General features: G+C 41.0%; 1 protein-coding gene across 1 annotated transcript; it reads left to right on the plus strand.

The window, feature by feature from the left end:
- Window positions 1-400: 400 nt before the first annotated feature.
- Window positions 401-8618, plus strand: vgll2a (vestigial-like family member 2a). The gene is made up of 4 exons (XM_030046622.1): window positions 401-478; window positions 3108-3348; window positions 5926-6426; window positions 8575-8618. Exons 1-4 carry the CDS (start codon window positions 401-403, stop codon window positions 8616-8618), a joined length of 864 nt encoding a protein of 287 aa, XP_029902482.1.
- The last annotated feature ends 9408 nt before the right edge of the window (window positions 8619-18026 follow it).

The following is an 18026-nucleotide window of genomic DNA, read 5'->3' on the forward strand; positions in this document are numbered from 1 at the left end:
CATCTTGAAAAGAAGGAAAGGAAAGGAAATCAGTAAAGAGATAGTGTTTTGGAGGAATTATGAAGAAAGTAAAAAGCGGGACAAGCAGCCCTGCTCTCCCCTATTTGCATATGAATGCACGGGTGTAAAATCAGACGTTTTGAATCCCGTGTCCGGTAATTAAAAGGCCATTAGCGCGGAGGTGGAGCTCGGCCTGTGATTGGTCGGAGGGCGCGGCAGGCTGGGGGCTTCTCCTCAGTCCGCCTCTGTCCCGTGCCTAAAGAGTGCCGAGCGGCAGGGAGGCGCCCGGAGAGCCCGACCGGCCACTTTCCCAGCAGCCACCAGGATTACTGCTTTCCTCTCCGTTTTAAACAGAGCTGCTTTCTAAATGAAGCTTGGCTGTTCTCCGTGATTCTCCGCCATGAGCTGCTTGGATGTGATGTACCAAGTGTTTGGTCCTCAGCCTTATTTCAGCTCCTACAACCCCTATCACCACCAGGTATGGACTGTGCATATCTATAAATATCTGTTATTAATCAGCTCCCACCGCCCTCATGACCCCCCCGGGCTGCGGACTGTATTTCTCAATATCCAGAAAACTTTATTAATCAGATGTGAAAACTTTTAACATGCAGTTCCTACCGTCCTTATAGCGAGCACCAGGTATGGAAGTATCTGTACATAGAGGAAACTTCATTTATTAGTTAGTGCGGTCTTTACAGCCACCACACACGGTTTATATAGCCCAGGCCATTCTATAAAAGTTAATTAATCAGTAGAGATCCCAAGGACGCATCTCTGCAACTTTCACTTGTTATCCTGCTGTAAGACATAATTAATGGCCCATCTTATTATTATCACCAATGCAAAATAATTTCACTCTGTGGAAAGCAGAAAAAACTATTCCTTTTTAGGGGGGCAGTTTGGAGTAGGACACATGTAAAAGTTTCGTCTGTGTTCGCAACCCTAGATAGATCAATAGATATAGATTGATATAGATATTTGAATTTCTCTAGACTAAATTGAAGCGATTACGTTTTCCTTTTGCCAGTTCTTTTGTCCAAAGTTAATAAGCGCAAAGAGGGAGAGAGAGAGAGAGAGAGTAGAAAAAACGCGCGTCGAATCCCCACTGACAATATCACATGTATTAGGTCTACTATTATGATTAATCGATACTTGTCTTAATAATTAAGCCAAACATTGTGTTGCTGATGAGATTTTATTCAAGCGACTCCGGCAAAAGTGATTTGTGGCTTTATTATTGGATATGCCACATCATTCTATAATTGTTTTTTTTTTTTTTTTTTTGCGCACAATTTCACAGATCAGTTCCACCTGATGATCAGCGTGTGGCACACTGACGGACACAAATAATCCAACAATAACAGCCTGAGTCCCCCGAACACAAGCCTGCGCTCTGCTTTTACAGCATTCAGCTCGGGATAATGTGTTAAGCCTGCAATTTACACGTTAATTGGCGTTTATCTTGACGTCTTCATATCACATTTTTACAGTCTGACCACCGCGGTAATGCCTCTCAGATCTACATTTCATATTCGTCTCCATATTTATTTGTGTGAGTGCAGGAGATGCCTGTGAGCGGTCGGGCAGCAGGTTTTGGTGAGGCCTTTCCAGACTCTGTTTAATGACTTTTTTCCACTTTCTTAAAACTTCTCGGTCAACATCCAGACATATCTCACATAGTGCCAAAACATCCTGTCACCTAAACAGCCCGCGGATCAGCCGCAGCCTCACATCCGACTGAACAAATCGTCGAGGCAGCCTATATTTGCAGCATTTCATAGCAAGATAAAAAGAGTTAATTTGTTAAATCTGGATCTGAGTCATGTAATTAAGTAAATTAAAATTTGGACTTTTTTGGGGGGGCTGATCCAAAAATTTGAAATGATTGAAAACATTCCCAGCTCAAAAAATCTGGACCTTATTTTAAAATTCAGCTCTAAAGAATAATTCAAATAATGAATAATCTCCACTCATTTCCTGCAGAAGTAATGGCTTCCTGCAAAATGATAATAAATAAGTTGGAAAATGCCAGCAGTAAATCTGCATGTGTACACTGTTTCTGAGTATGATGCATGGTAAGAGGAGGGTAAGCTGTATGATCTAAAGCAAACAACCACAAAAGCAGAAAAGCAATATTTTACATTGTTTTTTATTCCCCTTAAAAGATCTTATCGTCACATAACGTTCAGATTTATATTACCTTCAGGCATACTGTGAATTTACTGCACCTCATCCAGAGTTATGTCAGCTTCAGCAGGTGGTAAATTCTGTTGTTCAAATATAACCTGCATCACTACATCAGTTTCTGTACATCTGTACTATCCTGTAAGGCAAACTGCAGTAAGCACAGCTGAGGTGCAGTTCAAAATGCAGTGGGCAGGCTTTTATTCACAAAATTTCACTTTATTTACTTGCTTTCTTTTTATTCTTATTTTTTTGAGGCAATTTTTGGAAATTGTCTTTTTTATTATTGTTTTTTAGGGCAATTTTGTGGTAATTTTCTGTGTAAACCAATTTTAAATATGTTTATATTAATGCATATTTTTAATAATTTGTTTTACTATTTTTTGCAAATTTTTACTGATTTATTTTTTTATTTGCCTATTTTTTAATTTTATTTATTTATCAATTGGTGCAAATTTTGGGAAATTTTGTGGTAATTTTCTTTCTACTTTTTACTAATTTCTTGCTGATTTTCAGATCAAAGGCAAACATTTAAACACAACAAATCTGAAATTGATAAGGATCACTGATCTGAACTTGAAATGTGGGCTTTTAATAACTGAATGTAATTTTCTTTTCTTTTCTTTTCTTTTTTTTTTTTTTTGCTAATTTTTTAATAATGTGGTAATATTTGTGATAATTTGCTAATCACCTTTCCCCTCATGTTTTTAATGAAATCAAGTGAATATTTGCAGGTTTAAAGGTCAAAGGTCATGCTGAGGGTTTAGATTCCTTATAGACTAACTACTAATACTAATATGTGCTGCTAAAAGATGTGTACTCCTCTCTGAATTCTCCGTTTCACCCTCAGCCAGTCACTGTTCTGAGGTCTGTCAGAGCTGCATGTGCACCTACAAATATGTGTGTCTTTCTTTTTTTAGAAACTGGCTTTTTATTCCAAAATGCAAGACCCCCAGGAGAGCGGCAGCCGGCACGGCCTGCACCCGGCCATTAAGGAGGAGGACAAGGAGCCGCCACCGGGTGCCGAGTACCTGAGCTCCCGCTGCGTCCTCTTCACCTACTTCCAAGGAGACATCAGCGCCGTGGTGGACGAACACTTCAGTCGAGCCCTCAGCCAGCCGGCCGCATATCCCGCCTCAGCCAGCAACAAGGCTGCCAGAGGTGTGTGAGTGTGTGTGTGTGTGTGTCAACTGTATTCTTGTCTGGGTGGTAGAGCCTCTGGAGCATTACTGAGACCATCATGGGACACTAAAAGCTTCCATTAAAGGAATTCTCTTAAGACTCCTTAACCCTTTGAATCCCAGGAGCCTGTGGGTGGGCTTTTATTTTGAACTCCCAACAAAAATCTTTCTTTCTTTCTTTCTTTCTTTCTTTCTTTCAAAACTGAATTTAAAAATCAGTAATTTTATAGTTATTTTCTTGTAATTTTTACATTTTTAAATTGTCATTTTTAGAACTTTTTTGGGGGGGGCGGGGGGGGGGGGGGGTTATGGTATATTTTTCTGGTAATTTTCATTTAAATTAATTTTAAACTAATTATAATAATTAGAGTTGTCTTGTATTTTTTTTCAAGTAATGTTATAGAATTTTCTAGATTTTTTTTAAGCCTAATGCTTTTTTCCCTCCACACTAATTTTCAGGTCATTTCTTACTAATTGACTTTTCTCTGTGTTTCTGTAAGAAATCAGTTGAATTTGCTCAGGTTTCAAAGGCTCGAGACAGAATGACCCACCTATACAGTGGTAGAGACACTGTGTGAGTGTGTGTGAGTTTGTTTGTGTGTCAGTGTGTGTGTGTCCGCATTATGCTGTACATTTATTCTATACAAACTAGTGTTTGCCTGTTCTGAGGATTTTTAAAGCTGATTTCAATAATACAGGACTGAAGTTATCCATGGCTGATATATTTTGTGCCAGCATTCAATACCTGACTTTTTCAACCACCGAGCTCCACACTGTCCACCGTTATTTCCACGCAAAGACGTGAGGAAAAGGAAAACTTTGCTCTAATTGCATTGCTCAGTGGCGTTTTTACCCACATTTCCTGCAGTAAAAGCATAAATCAAATTTCTCATTTCTTCAGTGTTTTGCATGAAGGTTCAAACAATGTGTTGGAACAACATTGTGTTTTCGGTTGGTTTGTTTTTTACATAATTTTCATGAAAGAAATGACATGTATTCAGTATTTTTATCCTTGCAAGGACGGACGCCTCTGAGACAGCAATTAGACTATTAAACCAAACACTGAAATCCAGGGTAATAATAAAAATAATAATAAAATGTAGATATGCATAATTGTGTAGAATCTGATCAGAGTGTCTCATATAGAGTCAGTGCAGGATAATTCCTTCCTACAGACACAGCTGATCAGCTTGAGAGCAAACATGTGATCAATCAAAGTGATATCATTTTCTTCACATCAGAGCGGATCAAACTGACCTTATTTTATTAATTTTTTTTATTTTGGCATGCCATGTCTTGGTTTGTTTTCACATGTAAGAATATAAACAATGTTGAAACTGTTTTCGGCCGCCTGAGCCGAGCCGAAACAGAAAGTGTGTTTTGTTTCAGGCTGGGCTCTCTGCCTTGGTAGTTAGTGAAACATAAAGTCAAACAAAGTGGACAGCACGGAATTGGTGTAAATAGCACAGGGCAGAAATCATAACAATATGGTCTGTTGGAATAAAAGGATTGCAAACTTGAGAAATATGACATTTTCTAAACATTTACATGGGTGATTCGTTTAACTGTAAGGCAAATGTTTGACAATAATTCATCAATTTTTAGTGATATGGCTTTACTTGATGAATTTGCTTAGAGACACATGAGATGTACCGAACATTTCTTCCTTTCCTTCATACTTAAGATTTGGCATTCAGAGGTTCTTCACATTTTCAGGGAAGTTGTTGTATTGTTGTAGGTATTTCTCTGCAGTTTTTACTCTATTGTTACATACTACATTTACGCCAGTCTGAACAAATGCTGAAATTCTGTGGTATTCGTGGTGCAATGTTAAAACAGCTGTTAAAAAGAAATACGAAAATGAAAAGATAAAAAGCCTTTCACATGTATGGATCAATGTCACTTAATACCAACAATTTGCTCAGTCAAAGGCAAATCTCTTATTTTTGTCATGCAGAAGAAAAGGGGCAACAAGTTTAAACTGTCACATTAGCACAAAAATGACAGTTAACTGAAGTGATGACATTTAAAGCTCACTATTCTCTTACTGCATAAAATCTCCTGTCACATTAGTGTTTCAAAATGCTTCCAACCCATGAATTGCGGAGAGTAAGAATTCGTTCTCACACCTTCAACCAAACACAGGTGTGCTTGTTAATCTCAATTCATATTTGTGTGTGTGTGGCAGGACACACAGGTGGATCCAAAGGAGGCGTGTGGTCTTGTTTCGGTTCTATTCAGTCTCTGTGTGTCTATGCTGCAGGGACCTCAGGTACAACGTGTCACCAGGGAATTTTGTTTAAGGCAGCAGCATAAATCTCTGAAAACACCTCAACATCTAGAGACATGGCATTCACGCCCTTGGAGACATATGGATGTCCCAGGGCAACATTTTCTAAGCTCCGTTTGGCTGGTTGCAATTAAGGGGCGAGATTTAGGATTGGTCAGTTGACTCTAAAAGATCCTTCTTTAAAAGGTGCTCCTTTTGGCAAACAGTGAGAAACGCTGAGATCAGATTTGCTGTACTCATATGCATTGTCCATTTCTATCCTTGCAGATGGATCATTCCCTATGAGCCAGAGAAGTTTCCCTCCTTCGTTCTGGAACAGCTCCTACCAGCCGTCGGTGTCCTCCACGTTGGGCAGCGCTCTGTCGGCTCCCCACACAGAGCTCTCCTTCCCTGGGGACCCTTACTCCTCCGCCTCCCTGCACAGCCACCTCCACCAGCCCAGCCCTGATGCCTGGCACCCCTCCCATCACCACCACCATCACCACCACCACCACCCGTACTCGCTAGGGGGCGCTATAGGCACCCAGGGCTCGGCCTACCCGCGCCCGGCGGTGCACGAGGTCTACAGCACGGCGTTTGACCCACGCTACGGCTCGCTACTGGTGCCGTCGGTGAGGCCCCACCACCGTTTGGCTCCCGGCAGTTCGGTACCGGGGCCCAGCGCCTCACCATGTGACCTTGGGGGGAAGGGGGACTCGGGGGCTGGGACGGCCTGGAGCGGTGCTTTCACTGGAGCCGGAGCTGAGATTGGACTCAACATGGACACAGGTAATGGTTGTTATGAAAGGCTCAACTCGGCGTATTTTCTATTGCAGTGGTTTTCAAACTATTGTAACCCAAGAGTCTGTAGGTTTTCATCTCAGCCAAACATCACAGTTTCTGGACAAACAAATCCAAATGTATTAATTAATAGCTAAGCTTATCTTTATTACCGAGGCAGCTCCTCTCTTTTCATCACTGTTCGCCCACCAACACTGTATTCAACACAGGAAAGGCCAGTGAATTTTGTGGAGAGGGAAGGTCAACAAACTAGCCATTGAATAATTATAATTACTGTTTCCTTGTGTGATACTGTAACTCGAATAACACTTGTTTGTCCAGAGGCTGTTTCTAGGAAAGGCCTTTGAAAGCAGATGTATTTTACTGATAATTAAACAACGCCCAGTTGATAATGGCTTGGTCTGTGTTAGTCTGTCAGGAATTCAGCCAGAATAAGGCAGACATCATGAAGCACACATTGCTATTCCATTACCATCCAAAAATTGATTTTGTATTCACTCCATGAATGTTTGGAGCACTTCATAGTTTGTTTTCTTTAGTTCATTTTTAACTCAGGTGGCACCAAATAACCAAAATAAAAGCCTCAGTCCTCCAAAAGAAGTGCAGTGAGGTTTGGTAGGAGTGAGAATACAATGTGAACCAGCTACAGGAGCTGACCCAAAGGTTTTATGGGTACATGGAGATGGATGTTGACATCTTACAGCAAGCAGACCCTCATGCTTGGACAGCCTAGCACGATCAAGTCTCAGCAGATGCTCATATTCAGCTATTTCCTCATGTGTTCTTAGCTGGCATGAACATCAGAGGAGGTGAGTTTCAGTATAGACTAATGCTGGAACGATTATTCAATCAACAGAAAATGAATTGACAATCGATTCACTGTTAATCATTTATCCAGTAAAAATCCCAGATAATGTGTGGTTGCCGCTTCCATAAGATCATCAAGATGATAAGAGTGTCTTCTTTTTCTCCATTCATATTATAAAATTAATACTTAGGCTGTTAGTCAGACCAGGGAAACAGTTTGAAGACATCACTTCTGGGCTCTGATCACTTCTCATTAGACTTTGGTGTTATTTTTCACACTTTATACACTAAATGATTAATTAATTGACAAAATAATTGAGGGATTAATTGACAATTAAAATAATCAGTCATTGCAGGCCTAGTGTAAAGCATAGCCACATCTGCCATCCGAGATAAAGTTACAGAAAGTGCAATCAAATATGATTTGACTCGCCCCTGCGGCCAAAATCCTTAACCTGGCAGGATGGCAGGTTACCAAAACTCCAACCAAGCTACTCGTGAGTCCATGTGACTTTTATTTACAGGCCCCAGCTTATTTATAATTGAGCACTGTCAACTTGAGTGAACCTAATACACAAGTGCAGCAAACTGTTCAACCATAGGTCAGACAACAAGACAACACTCGGTGTAATCACAAATGTGTCTGCGTCATTAGAAACCGGAAAGATTGATTCAACAGCCTGCATCAGGGTTGAAAACTTGTGTAAATACAATCAAAACAAAGCTGTTGTAGTAGAGTTGTTATGGTGCCACAGCATGACATGCATGTTGCTGCCTGTCTGTTCATTGCTACCAGTTAATTAAGACTCTCATCCAGAGAGGAGGAGCTAATCGGCTGCTTGGTCAGACTGGAAACCTGCAGACTCTGGCACATGGTGAAAAAAACCACTGGTCCAACATATGAACCCACTAAAGCTGAAAGCCCATCAGATAGCCTTCTCTTTCTCTGTTATTCTTTATTTCAGATGATTTGAATCCAAGCAGCGTTGGAGATCCCTAACTATATCTCTAACTATATGACAGTTTTACAATAACAAACAATGCCCTGTAGAGTTTGAAAATCCAATTTAAATGAAGATCAAGTCCCCTGCCTCAGATCAACTTACCATAAGTGGCTTACCCCAACAAACTGACTGTCAATCAGTGCCTTAACATCAGCTGTCAACTTCCCTTTTCACTGTTGCTTTGCTTTCATCCCCTCCCTGCCTCAGGCCTCTCCGCTTTTACCAGCAATACATTTACCTTTCTTTTCCTAATCTCCCTTTTCTTGCTCTTCCCCTCATCCACTACCTCTCCTTTTTCTTCCTTTTTCCCCCCTTCCTCTCTCAGGTCTGCAGGCGCAGGATAAGAGCAAGGATTTGTACTGGTTTTAGGGACCGCTGAGACTCTTCCCCCTCTCTCTTCCTTCAGCTGGCCGCTCTGTCGCCTATTCTGTCCTCTCCCGCTCTACTCTGTTGTTCTGCTGTATGGGATGACTGACAGATCCACACACAGACCAACAGGCAGACGCTAGTTCTGTGCTGTAACAGCCTCTGGTCTACTTGCAGCTCGGCGTTACGGCGGACTGTGCAGTGGTAACGCAGCCCTGCTGAGCTGAAAGCCAACACTGTGAATAGAAAGCGAGCATGGAAAGACTGGGGGCTCCCAGAGAGAGGAGAGGAGCCATCTGAACTCGAGGGATGTGGACAAAGACAAGACTCTTTGTGCCTCCTTGACAGGCAGGGACAGCGCTCCTCAACCGGGAGGTCTGGGGACAGACAGATGGACACACATGTCTCGTCAAACTCCAAAGACCTTCAAGGACTTTGGCAGGACTTGCCTGACTGGGGCAACTGGGCAACACATGCTGGGAGAAGTGGCTGGAGAGAAGGAGGTGCCGTGTTGAGTGGGCCGCCCAGCAAGCATTGAACAGATGGTGACGTGCAGGAGGAGGCCAAGCCCCTAGAGATACGTGAGCTGCAGGCTCAAAGTCAACCCAAACAAAGCATTTTGCGAATATGTTGTTATGGCACAGTCAAAATGTGATTTTTGATTATATCAGAAAAATATTTAAGCCCTGTTTTCACTAAACAATCCAGGTAGCGGTGCTTTCAATGTTGTGTCACCGTCTATTTAACAGCAAAACATTTTCAGGCTCATTAAACACTTATTGGTTGGATTCCAAAATTAATAGATTAAAGTGATACTTCACCCATTATGAAAAACTGGATATCATCTCACTCTCTCCTAGCTGTTGTGTAGGACAGTAGTGGTGCTATCTTCCTCTCATTGTTACTGAGTGCTGGATACTGGCTGGATGCTCCAAATGCTAACTGTTAGCCTCCTGCCATTGAGGTGGACTTCCCCCCAGCTAACAGTTTAACATCACTTAACAACAAACTAAAATTTATGTACAACTACTGGGTGCACACTGACGACAGTTTTGCTGAAATTATTATGGTTTAAAACAGTAGTTTTTTTTCCTTCTATCAAAATTCAGAAAGATAGCTGGTACACTGAACTTGGAAACACAAACAACACAGGACATCAGTGTAGACTCATGGACCAACATGCTAACAGGCTAACAGTGTGCTTAGCAACATGCTTGCTCACGTTCATGACACACTACAGTTGCTGCTTGTTTAGCTCTGGTGTTGTGTTGTATGGCATTTGTTTGAATGGGAAGTTAGCAAATCATTGACAAACGGTTGATCCAATCACCTGATATATATTTTTGTAAATGCCTATTGCGACCACCTCTTTTACAACAGGTCTGAAACTGACAGTCCAGACTGTGTTTCATGTAAAGTGATTTGGCTAGCTCCAATGGCAGGAGGCTAACAGTTAGCATTTGGAGCATCCAGCCAGTATCCAGCACTCAGTAACAATGAGAGGAAGATAGCACCACTACTGTCCTACACAACAGCTAGGAGGGAAATAATATATATATATATTTTTTTTTTTTCAAAATGGATGAAATATCCCTTTAAACTAGCAGGTACCTGAGGTGAGTGACAGGTGGAAAGCTTGGAAATGATCTAAGAAATGGACATTGGTCATTGACTAACCTGCATATCATCAAATTGAAAGTGATTACATTTACTTTCTGAGAGGTTTGAATTCTTCAGTCCGCTCTGAGTCACATCAACATGCATTCAGTGCCAAAATGTTTGCCGGGCCACATGCAGGCGTGCAGGGCCTGCAGCCCACTGATGATACAACCAGGATGGATATATGGATGTTCCTCGCCACACTAACCTCAACAAGTACCACTGCACCACAAGACATGTCCCCTTTATGTGGACTGGACTGAGCCACTGGGTGCTCCTCAGTGCTGGTCAGCAATGAAAGTGGACTTTATTTTATGGTGGAAGCAGACACTGACAAAAGATCACCATCAATATGTGAAAACTAATGGATGAAAGAGTGGAAACAGATTTGAAAAATGTTCACCTCAAACAAATAACTGTGGAGTGGCTGGTGTTTCCTTTCGGTTGAGAGAGAGTGAGAGAGAGAGAGAGAGAGAGAGAGAGAGAGAGAGAGAGAGAGAGAGAGAGGAGGGATCTTAAATGAGATGAATGAGGAGAACAGCGGCTATTTGAAGCCACTTGACTGTTTCTCTTTCTATTCCCCTGCAGCTGTCAACGACAACTGCTCTTCTAGTCACTGAAAACACACACACACACACACACACACACACACACACACACACACACACACACACACACACACATACACACACACATTGTTCCACTGTTTGAGCCAGGCCTGTGGACTTCATAAAAGGAGCATTTAGTCCAAACTGGATTCTGACCTACTGGGACAACTGGTCTGATATGAGGGAGGGGGGCAGTGGTGAGGAAACCCATATGCAGTAAAAGAGTAAATTGTGTGTGTGTGTGTGTGTGTGTGTGTGTGTGTGTGTGTGTGTGTGTGTGTGTGTGTGTGTGTGTGTGGTCAATTATTTCAGTACTTATAAGGACCAAATTTCCTCACAAGGATAAAAAGAGAAGGATTTTTTTTTCCCCCACTGGATGCTCCAAATGCTAACTGTTAGCCTGCTGCCATTGAGGTGGACTTCCCCCCAGCTAACATTCTGAAAAATAACCACCTTAATCAACTCAGAGGAGGTTTATCATCACTTGACATATGATTACAAAGTGCACAGGGGTGGTAGTTTTGCAAATTACACTTTATAGCTGTATTTCTCCTGCTATGAACATCCAGAAAGATCCGGTAACTTGTGCACTTCTTGTATCACTCCACACCAGAGCAGCAGCAGCCACAGAGACTGAAGTAGATTGCTTGAGTTTTCTATCATTTCTTTTTTTCATTGAACACATGTAACACATATTGAAGGACAACAATAACTACTTTCTCCAGAGTACTAAAAGATAGCTGGTTAATAATGTTGTGGCTAGCTGCTTCTTTTCCTCCTCTCCCCTCTGTCTCACATGTTTCATGAAGCTTTCAGGCTCCTGCCACACTGCAAAAACTCAAAATCTTACCAAGATTATTTGTCTTATTTCAAGTCAAAAATTTGCTTGTTTCATTGGCAAAATTTGTTTCTTGTTTCTTGCTAATTTTCACTTTTTCCACTGGCAAATTTTGCCAATGAAACAAGCAAATTTTCACTTGTTTCAAGCAAATTTTCACTTGAAACAAGAGACAGTTGTCTAAAAACAAGTTACTTCTGAGATGATCATGTCATATTTTAAGTGTAATGAGATATTTTGACTAGAAATAAGACATTTTGACTTGAAATAAGACAAATAATCTTGGTAAGATTTTGAGTTTTTGCAGTGCAGCCACTGCTCTAACTCAGGACCTGTGCAGAGAGCTTAGACCACACAAGAAAATAGTTCTCCTGTTGATCGTTTCTGTTCTTTTGAAATCTGTCAACATTTCTCCACCATTTCAAGTATACATTATCAAACTCAAACTTTTAACAATTTGAGTATATCAAGGTGGTTATTTGTATGAATTTTGGCCTCAATGTCACAAGGCTAATGATTAGTACTGAATCCCTCAAAATGGGCGACCTATCCCTTTTAGGGGGTTACGAAAGAAGTCAGTGAAGGTCCTCACAAGTATACATATGTGTGTGTGTGTGTGTGTGTGTGTGTGTGTGTGTGTGTGTGTGTGTGTGTGTGATAACTCTCTACCCCCACTGCCACAGCCAAACACTTATGTGACATTTAATGTAAAATGTTTTCATTTTTCCCAAGTACTTACTGTAAATTAATGGAACAGTCACAGCATGCTGTATTCTATGTGAATATATTAATATATTGCCTAAAGTATTGTTTCTGTTGATCCCGCTCTGATGTAAAGTCTTTGTATGTATTTGCCGTCTGCCTGTACAGTAACTATAAAGGAATGGCGTTATCTGGCTCAGAGACAACTTGTCTTCCTTCTGCGTGCTGTGTCACATTATTTGGAAACAGTGGCAGAGAGCTGCACCATGAAGTTTTAGGAGGGCAACTTGAGCCTATGAAATACCAAAAAGGTTATGGTATAACATTACTACTGAATAAATAAAGCATTGTTTGACATTAGAAAGCAACTGGCTATGGTGACTATCCCTCCCACCAAAGTCTAGATGGACTGCCGGCTCAAGCTGAACTAGGTAACATTTTTATGTTGAAATGCAGCTGCTGTCAGCCTAAATCATAAAGCGGCGCTTTATGAGAAGTGTCCCATCTCCACTGACTGACTCCTCCTTTCAACGGAAACAGTCGGTTCTACTCAGGATTCTTGGAAGTGAGGTGCTAACTAACAACCACTGGACCAGTTTGCAGAGGAACCATTGTGATGGAGGAGTCGTCAGCCACTGACTCCATCACTGCTGTGTCTGAATTCAGCCCCAGTCTGCTTGTTTGCTGTTCTGTGACCCAGCACACCGTTGAGGTCTTCATGTTACACCTCTGTATTACCCCGTCCAGCAGCAAGTCCTTTTGGCAGTCTCTTTACTCCTTCTTTAATATTTTTGACTTAATGATAATTTGCTCCTGGTTTTTAACAAACCCAGCTAATCAATTGCTAATCGATTTCCAGATATAATTTAGTATTTCTGGTCCTCCCTTCCATCTTTTGCTGAAATTCAGCGGGTGTCAAAATTGAAAGCAATAGTTTTATTTCTTCAGCAGACTCTGCTCTTCAATTTCCCCATCGTCTCCATGTTTCTCTGTAGTATGATACATGCCCACTCTTGATGTCGCCAGAGTTCTTCCTTCAGATCCCAATATGCCTTGGTTCCAACTGGGAATCACATTTTTGGGTTCCAATCCAATTTATTTTTGGCTTAAATATTGAGAACGGCTCAAAATTAGGTTCCCGAAATGAAACAGAACCAGTTCCTTGTCGGTCGAAATGGCCAATGAGACTTTTTTTTTTTTTTGCTGGTGCTCTGTTAAGAGAAAGCTGGACTCTCTGGACTCTTTGGTAGTGAGTATCACAGATGGCCAAGGCTGTTAAACATGAGCGTGCCATGCATGGCTTACTGAGGTCACCTTAACAGGATCTCTGGGGAATGAAGTCCTCAAAATTCATTTACTCTGCGCTGCCATTGGTGTTTGCAGCTTTTTCTCTTGCCTTGGTATTTTAATGTGTGCTATTTTTGAAATTGCATCTAAACATCTGAGAAATAAAAAATCCCATGAGCCAGTTCTGCCCCTAAAATGTGTACATAGTGCCGTTTGAAGTTTAATTTCTGGCCGAATACTAATACTTAGGATTTGTGATCGTTATGCGTCTGATGCTGGGTCCATAGAGCATCCTTGTGAGGCTACAATTACTGACTTTTTCTTCAACATTTGGTATGGACATGGGTTGTGGTTAACGCCTATCGATATTCATTGCCACAGCAACAACCTCAGTAGAGTGCTGTTTTGTGCTGAAAACTATCCCCCTCCTCATCTTTGGCAAGAAGTCGTTTGGAGAAATTGGGTGTTAAAAAAAAAAATGACACAAACTACTTTGGTGAAAACTATTTTGGCAAATGCTCATATAGGGGATACGACCATGCAGTCATGAGCAACCAGATACCACAGATATCAGATTATCCTATATCATACTGAAGCTCTTGATGAGATTGACAGCTAAACCACACCGCTGGCTCTCCTGTAAATCCAGGAAAAAGCCACCGATTGGTCAGTAAACAAAAAACTGTGCAAGAATTTGCTGTTTATTTAACCTGATTGAAGTGGAGGATGCTGTAACTATTACTTTATGCATACTTCAGTCAATTCAGGTTAAGGGCTTCCCTTTGCACAATAAGTGTGGTATTGATCAGCTCTACAGTAAACAAGTCATCAAACTCCATTCATTATATTACAGCTGGATCACACTGGCTGAACAAAATCTGATTTTTACTAAAAAAAAAAAAATCAACATCAGCCAAGTTGGCCTCACATATTGGCCTCACAGTAAAGTTAAAGCGTGATGTGTGCATTCCATTGTCAAGTTTCTGTTTTTCATGCCGATACCAGCCACCAGTGAGGAGGATGGAGGGTCCTGGACTGGCCCCCTGCAGACAGAGGCAGCTACCAAACTCTGAACATTCCTGTCATAAAGAACCTGGCAAGCAGCTGGCATTATGCTTGTGTGTGAGTGTGGTGAGAGAGACAGGAAGAGAGCGAGAGAGAGAGCGTGAAATAAAGATAGAAGAGGAGCGCGAGAGTTGTAATTCAGGGCCAAGGCTAATTTCTTTCTTCAGGTCAGATGAGAAGTGAAATATTCAGCATCAAAGTACAATTTTCCCAAAGAAAAGAGAGAAGTTCTATCTGCCGCTGGAATAATTACCTGGATAGACAGACAGACAGACAGACAGACAGACAGACAGATAGATAGATAGATAGATAGATAGATAGACAGATAGAGTGGTGGAGATGGGAATTGGCAGGGACTTCCTGATATGATACAATTTGACAGATTGATTCTGTAATTGTTTTGATTTTGTATTGCAAATCAATATAGCAAGATTTTATGACTGTAATTAATCTATAAATTTGAGAAATAAAATAATACATAAAATAAAAATAATTACATGAAACAAAACAACAAAGTTAGAACAAAGTTAAAATAAAAGAGTAAAATAAGAATAAAAAAAAAGAAAACAAGGATGTCACATACTATATGAATGCATTTTCTGCTTCTTTTGTTGCAACTAAAGTAATTTAATTTACTGTAATTTAACTGTATTTTTGAATATTTTCTATTATTACTTATTATGTAATTTGATTTAAATAAAGTACAACATGTCAGTTCAGGTATACGCACACACAAAAATAGAAATAAAATGTGAGATATTAAAAAGAAATATATATATACATAGAAAGAGAGAGCGAGAGAGAGAGAGAGAGAGAGAGAGAGAGGAAGGCAAGGATCTGTTGAAAATAGCAAAGTGAAAAAAAACACCCAGTCAAACAAAAGACAAAGTATCAGTTCAACCATATGTTCTGTTTCTCAGAAGCTCCATGATTTGTAAGTGTGTGTGTGTGTGTGTGTGTGTGTGTGTGTGTGTGCGTGCATGTGTGTGTGTGTGTGTGTGTGTGTGTGTGTGTGTGTGTGTGTGTGTGTGTGCGTATGTTTCAGCTGAGAGCTGGACAGCTGTAGATTAATAGTGGCTTCTGACTTGAGTGATGATGGACAAGAAAGGGGTGGAGAGGTCTCTCTCTCTCTCCCTCTCTGTCTCTCACACTCTCTCTTTCACACACACACACACACACACACACACACCATAGCCTCTCCTTCGCTCTCCAGAGAGACAAAAACAAATGCCTCTATTCATGAAGATGTAGGAGTTAATTCAGCTCTCCAGCAGAATGGGAAGGTACAAAGCTGTGCTAATTGGCATGTGAAACACAAGGTTTGGGTTAAGGACGAGAGCTGCTCTTTAATCAAAGCAGAGAGAGGGAAGGAGCGCTGAGGTCTTTTAGACAAGGCCACCATGCATTCTTCTCCACAGGCTAAATTCACATATCATTTCATTGAATTGTTCACAGCGTTACACCTGAATCGCACAGTTTAAGCACTGGCCTTTGTGCATTTTTATGTCACGTTAGCATGACTTATAGGATTCAGTCAATCTTCAGTGTAGATTCAACTGAATCTACACTGAACATCATTTCATAATGGTCAGTGATGGTGTGAACTGACACCATTACAGACATGATATAGCATCTTCATTCTGCTGAATATAGAAAAGCACATCGTAAATACAGAAAAGAAATCCAATACTAATTATGTAATATAATAAAATACTGTGAAAAAAACAATGAAACAAACAAACTAACAAATAAATGCTACAAAACACCATGCGATCAGGCTGAATGACCGCTCAGTAACAACTCTATTACTCAGATTTGTTGAGAAAGGCCCTACCTCAACAGCTATAAGAAAAAAAAGTTTCATTATTTAAAAAAAAAGTGTGGGTGCACATCATGATATTATCTGTATTTTTCAGAGCCACTGTTGGTGTTAAAAAAGTATTTGCTGGTCCATAGTTTTCCTCAGGGCTGGCCATTCTGGGTTTTGAAAATAAACTGGCTGGCAGTCTGGACTTAGAGAGGGTGGTATGGGATTTTGATCATGCATACGCTATAAGAAGTGCCATTGTATACTCACCTGCAATACTGTAAGAAAACAGATACTGTACGCCTACTACGAAGAAAAACATGTTCTTACAGTTGGTGTAATATTTGTTGCTTGTTTGAGAAAGCGATTTAAAATATAAATCATATAGCCTTGAGGGAAAAGCTTCTTCTCTCTGTGTCTTCACAGTACAGTTGTGTAACAATCTGAGTTAAGAGGGCAGGTTGGCTTTTTACAATAACTCTAATAAAGAAATGGGACAATCTGTGACGAGGACTGAGGAGGAGTCAGATATGGAGCACCTTGAACGGCTCCTGCAGTCACGGCTGCGGCAGGATGACAAACACCATGACAAACTTTATAGTTTGTAATGTTAAAACTAAAAAAATCACTCCATAATCTGTGTCAGGTGTTCTGAAGTGCTCTGTTAAATTTTGCTGTGTGTCTGAAATGAGAGGCATCCTCACTATGAACAGTATTAAAATGTACAGGCTCGGTGCTGCAGGACGGGGCCCACTGAGGGTTCACTGCAGGGGGGCCTCATGTGTTTGGGTTACGCTGCTGCACCTGCTGTAACGTCACTGTCAGCCAACATGGTAACTGCTTTGTCCCGTTTACAGCACTACTGCAAATCTGTCAAATATAACTCAAACCAGTTACAACCATATCAGTCAGTGCTGACACTTTGTGCTGTTAATGCCAAGACAATTTGTTGGTGAAACAGGTCATGACAAATCCAGGAGATCTATATGCCAATGAAAAACATTTGGATGAATGGTTCAGTTAACTCAAGTTAATTCTAGCTCTGTTTTACAGAGTTCATCTCTGTAGCTAGTCATTAGCCTGGGGCTAGGCTAATAACTGTAGGGTCAGGCTAGGGCCTGGGCCTACAGGGCAGGGCTGACAACTCCCTGAAACAAAGCTAGTCCAACTCTAGAAAACAGACTGCGGGTCCTTGATAAATCAAATTAAACTTGTGCCAACTCCTGTCAGCAGAATGCAGGAGACATCTTCCTCTCTGAGAAATGCCCTCAGCACACAATGTTGTTCTGCTTTGAGTGTTTTTAGTTTTATGTAATACAGCGTCGATAGCAGCGTCTCTAACTTTAGTATCCATTCTCTGGTGTGTCAGCTAATCTGCTTAAATCTCTCTGATTCTGGCTCAGCTTGATTACATCAACAACACTTGTCCTGCCTAGCTGATTGGC

Source organism: Myripristis murdjan, chromosome 24, assembly GCF_902150065.1.
Source record: "Myripristis murdjan chromosome 24, fMyrMur1.1, whole genome shotgun sequence".
NCBI classification, from domain to species: Eukaryota; Metazoa; Chordata; class Actinopteri; order Holocentriformes; family Holocentridae; genus Myripristis; species Myripristis murdjan.

Bases quoted from the DNA above. Each gene is read 5' to 3' on its own strand.
- vgll2a (XM_030046622.1), top strand. From the start codon at position 401: ATGAGCTGCTTGGATGTGATGTACCAAGTGTTTGGTCCTCAGCCTTAT. The intron at 479-3,107 runs GTATGGACTGTG...TTCTTTTTTTAG, and splicing joins ACAACCCCTATCACCACCAG to AAACTGGCTTTTTATTCCAA. The intron at 3,349-5,925 runs GTGTGTGAGTGT...CTATCCTTGCAG, and splicing joins CAGCAACAAGGCTGCCAGAG to ATGGATCATTCCCTATGAGC.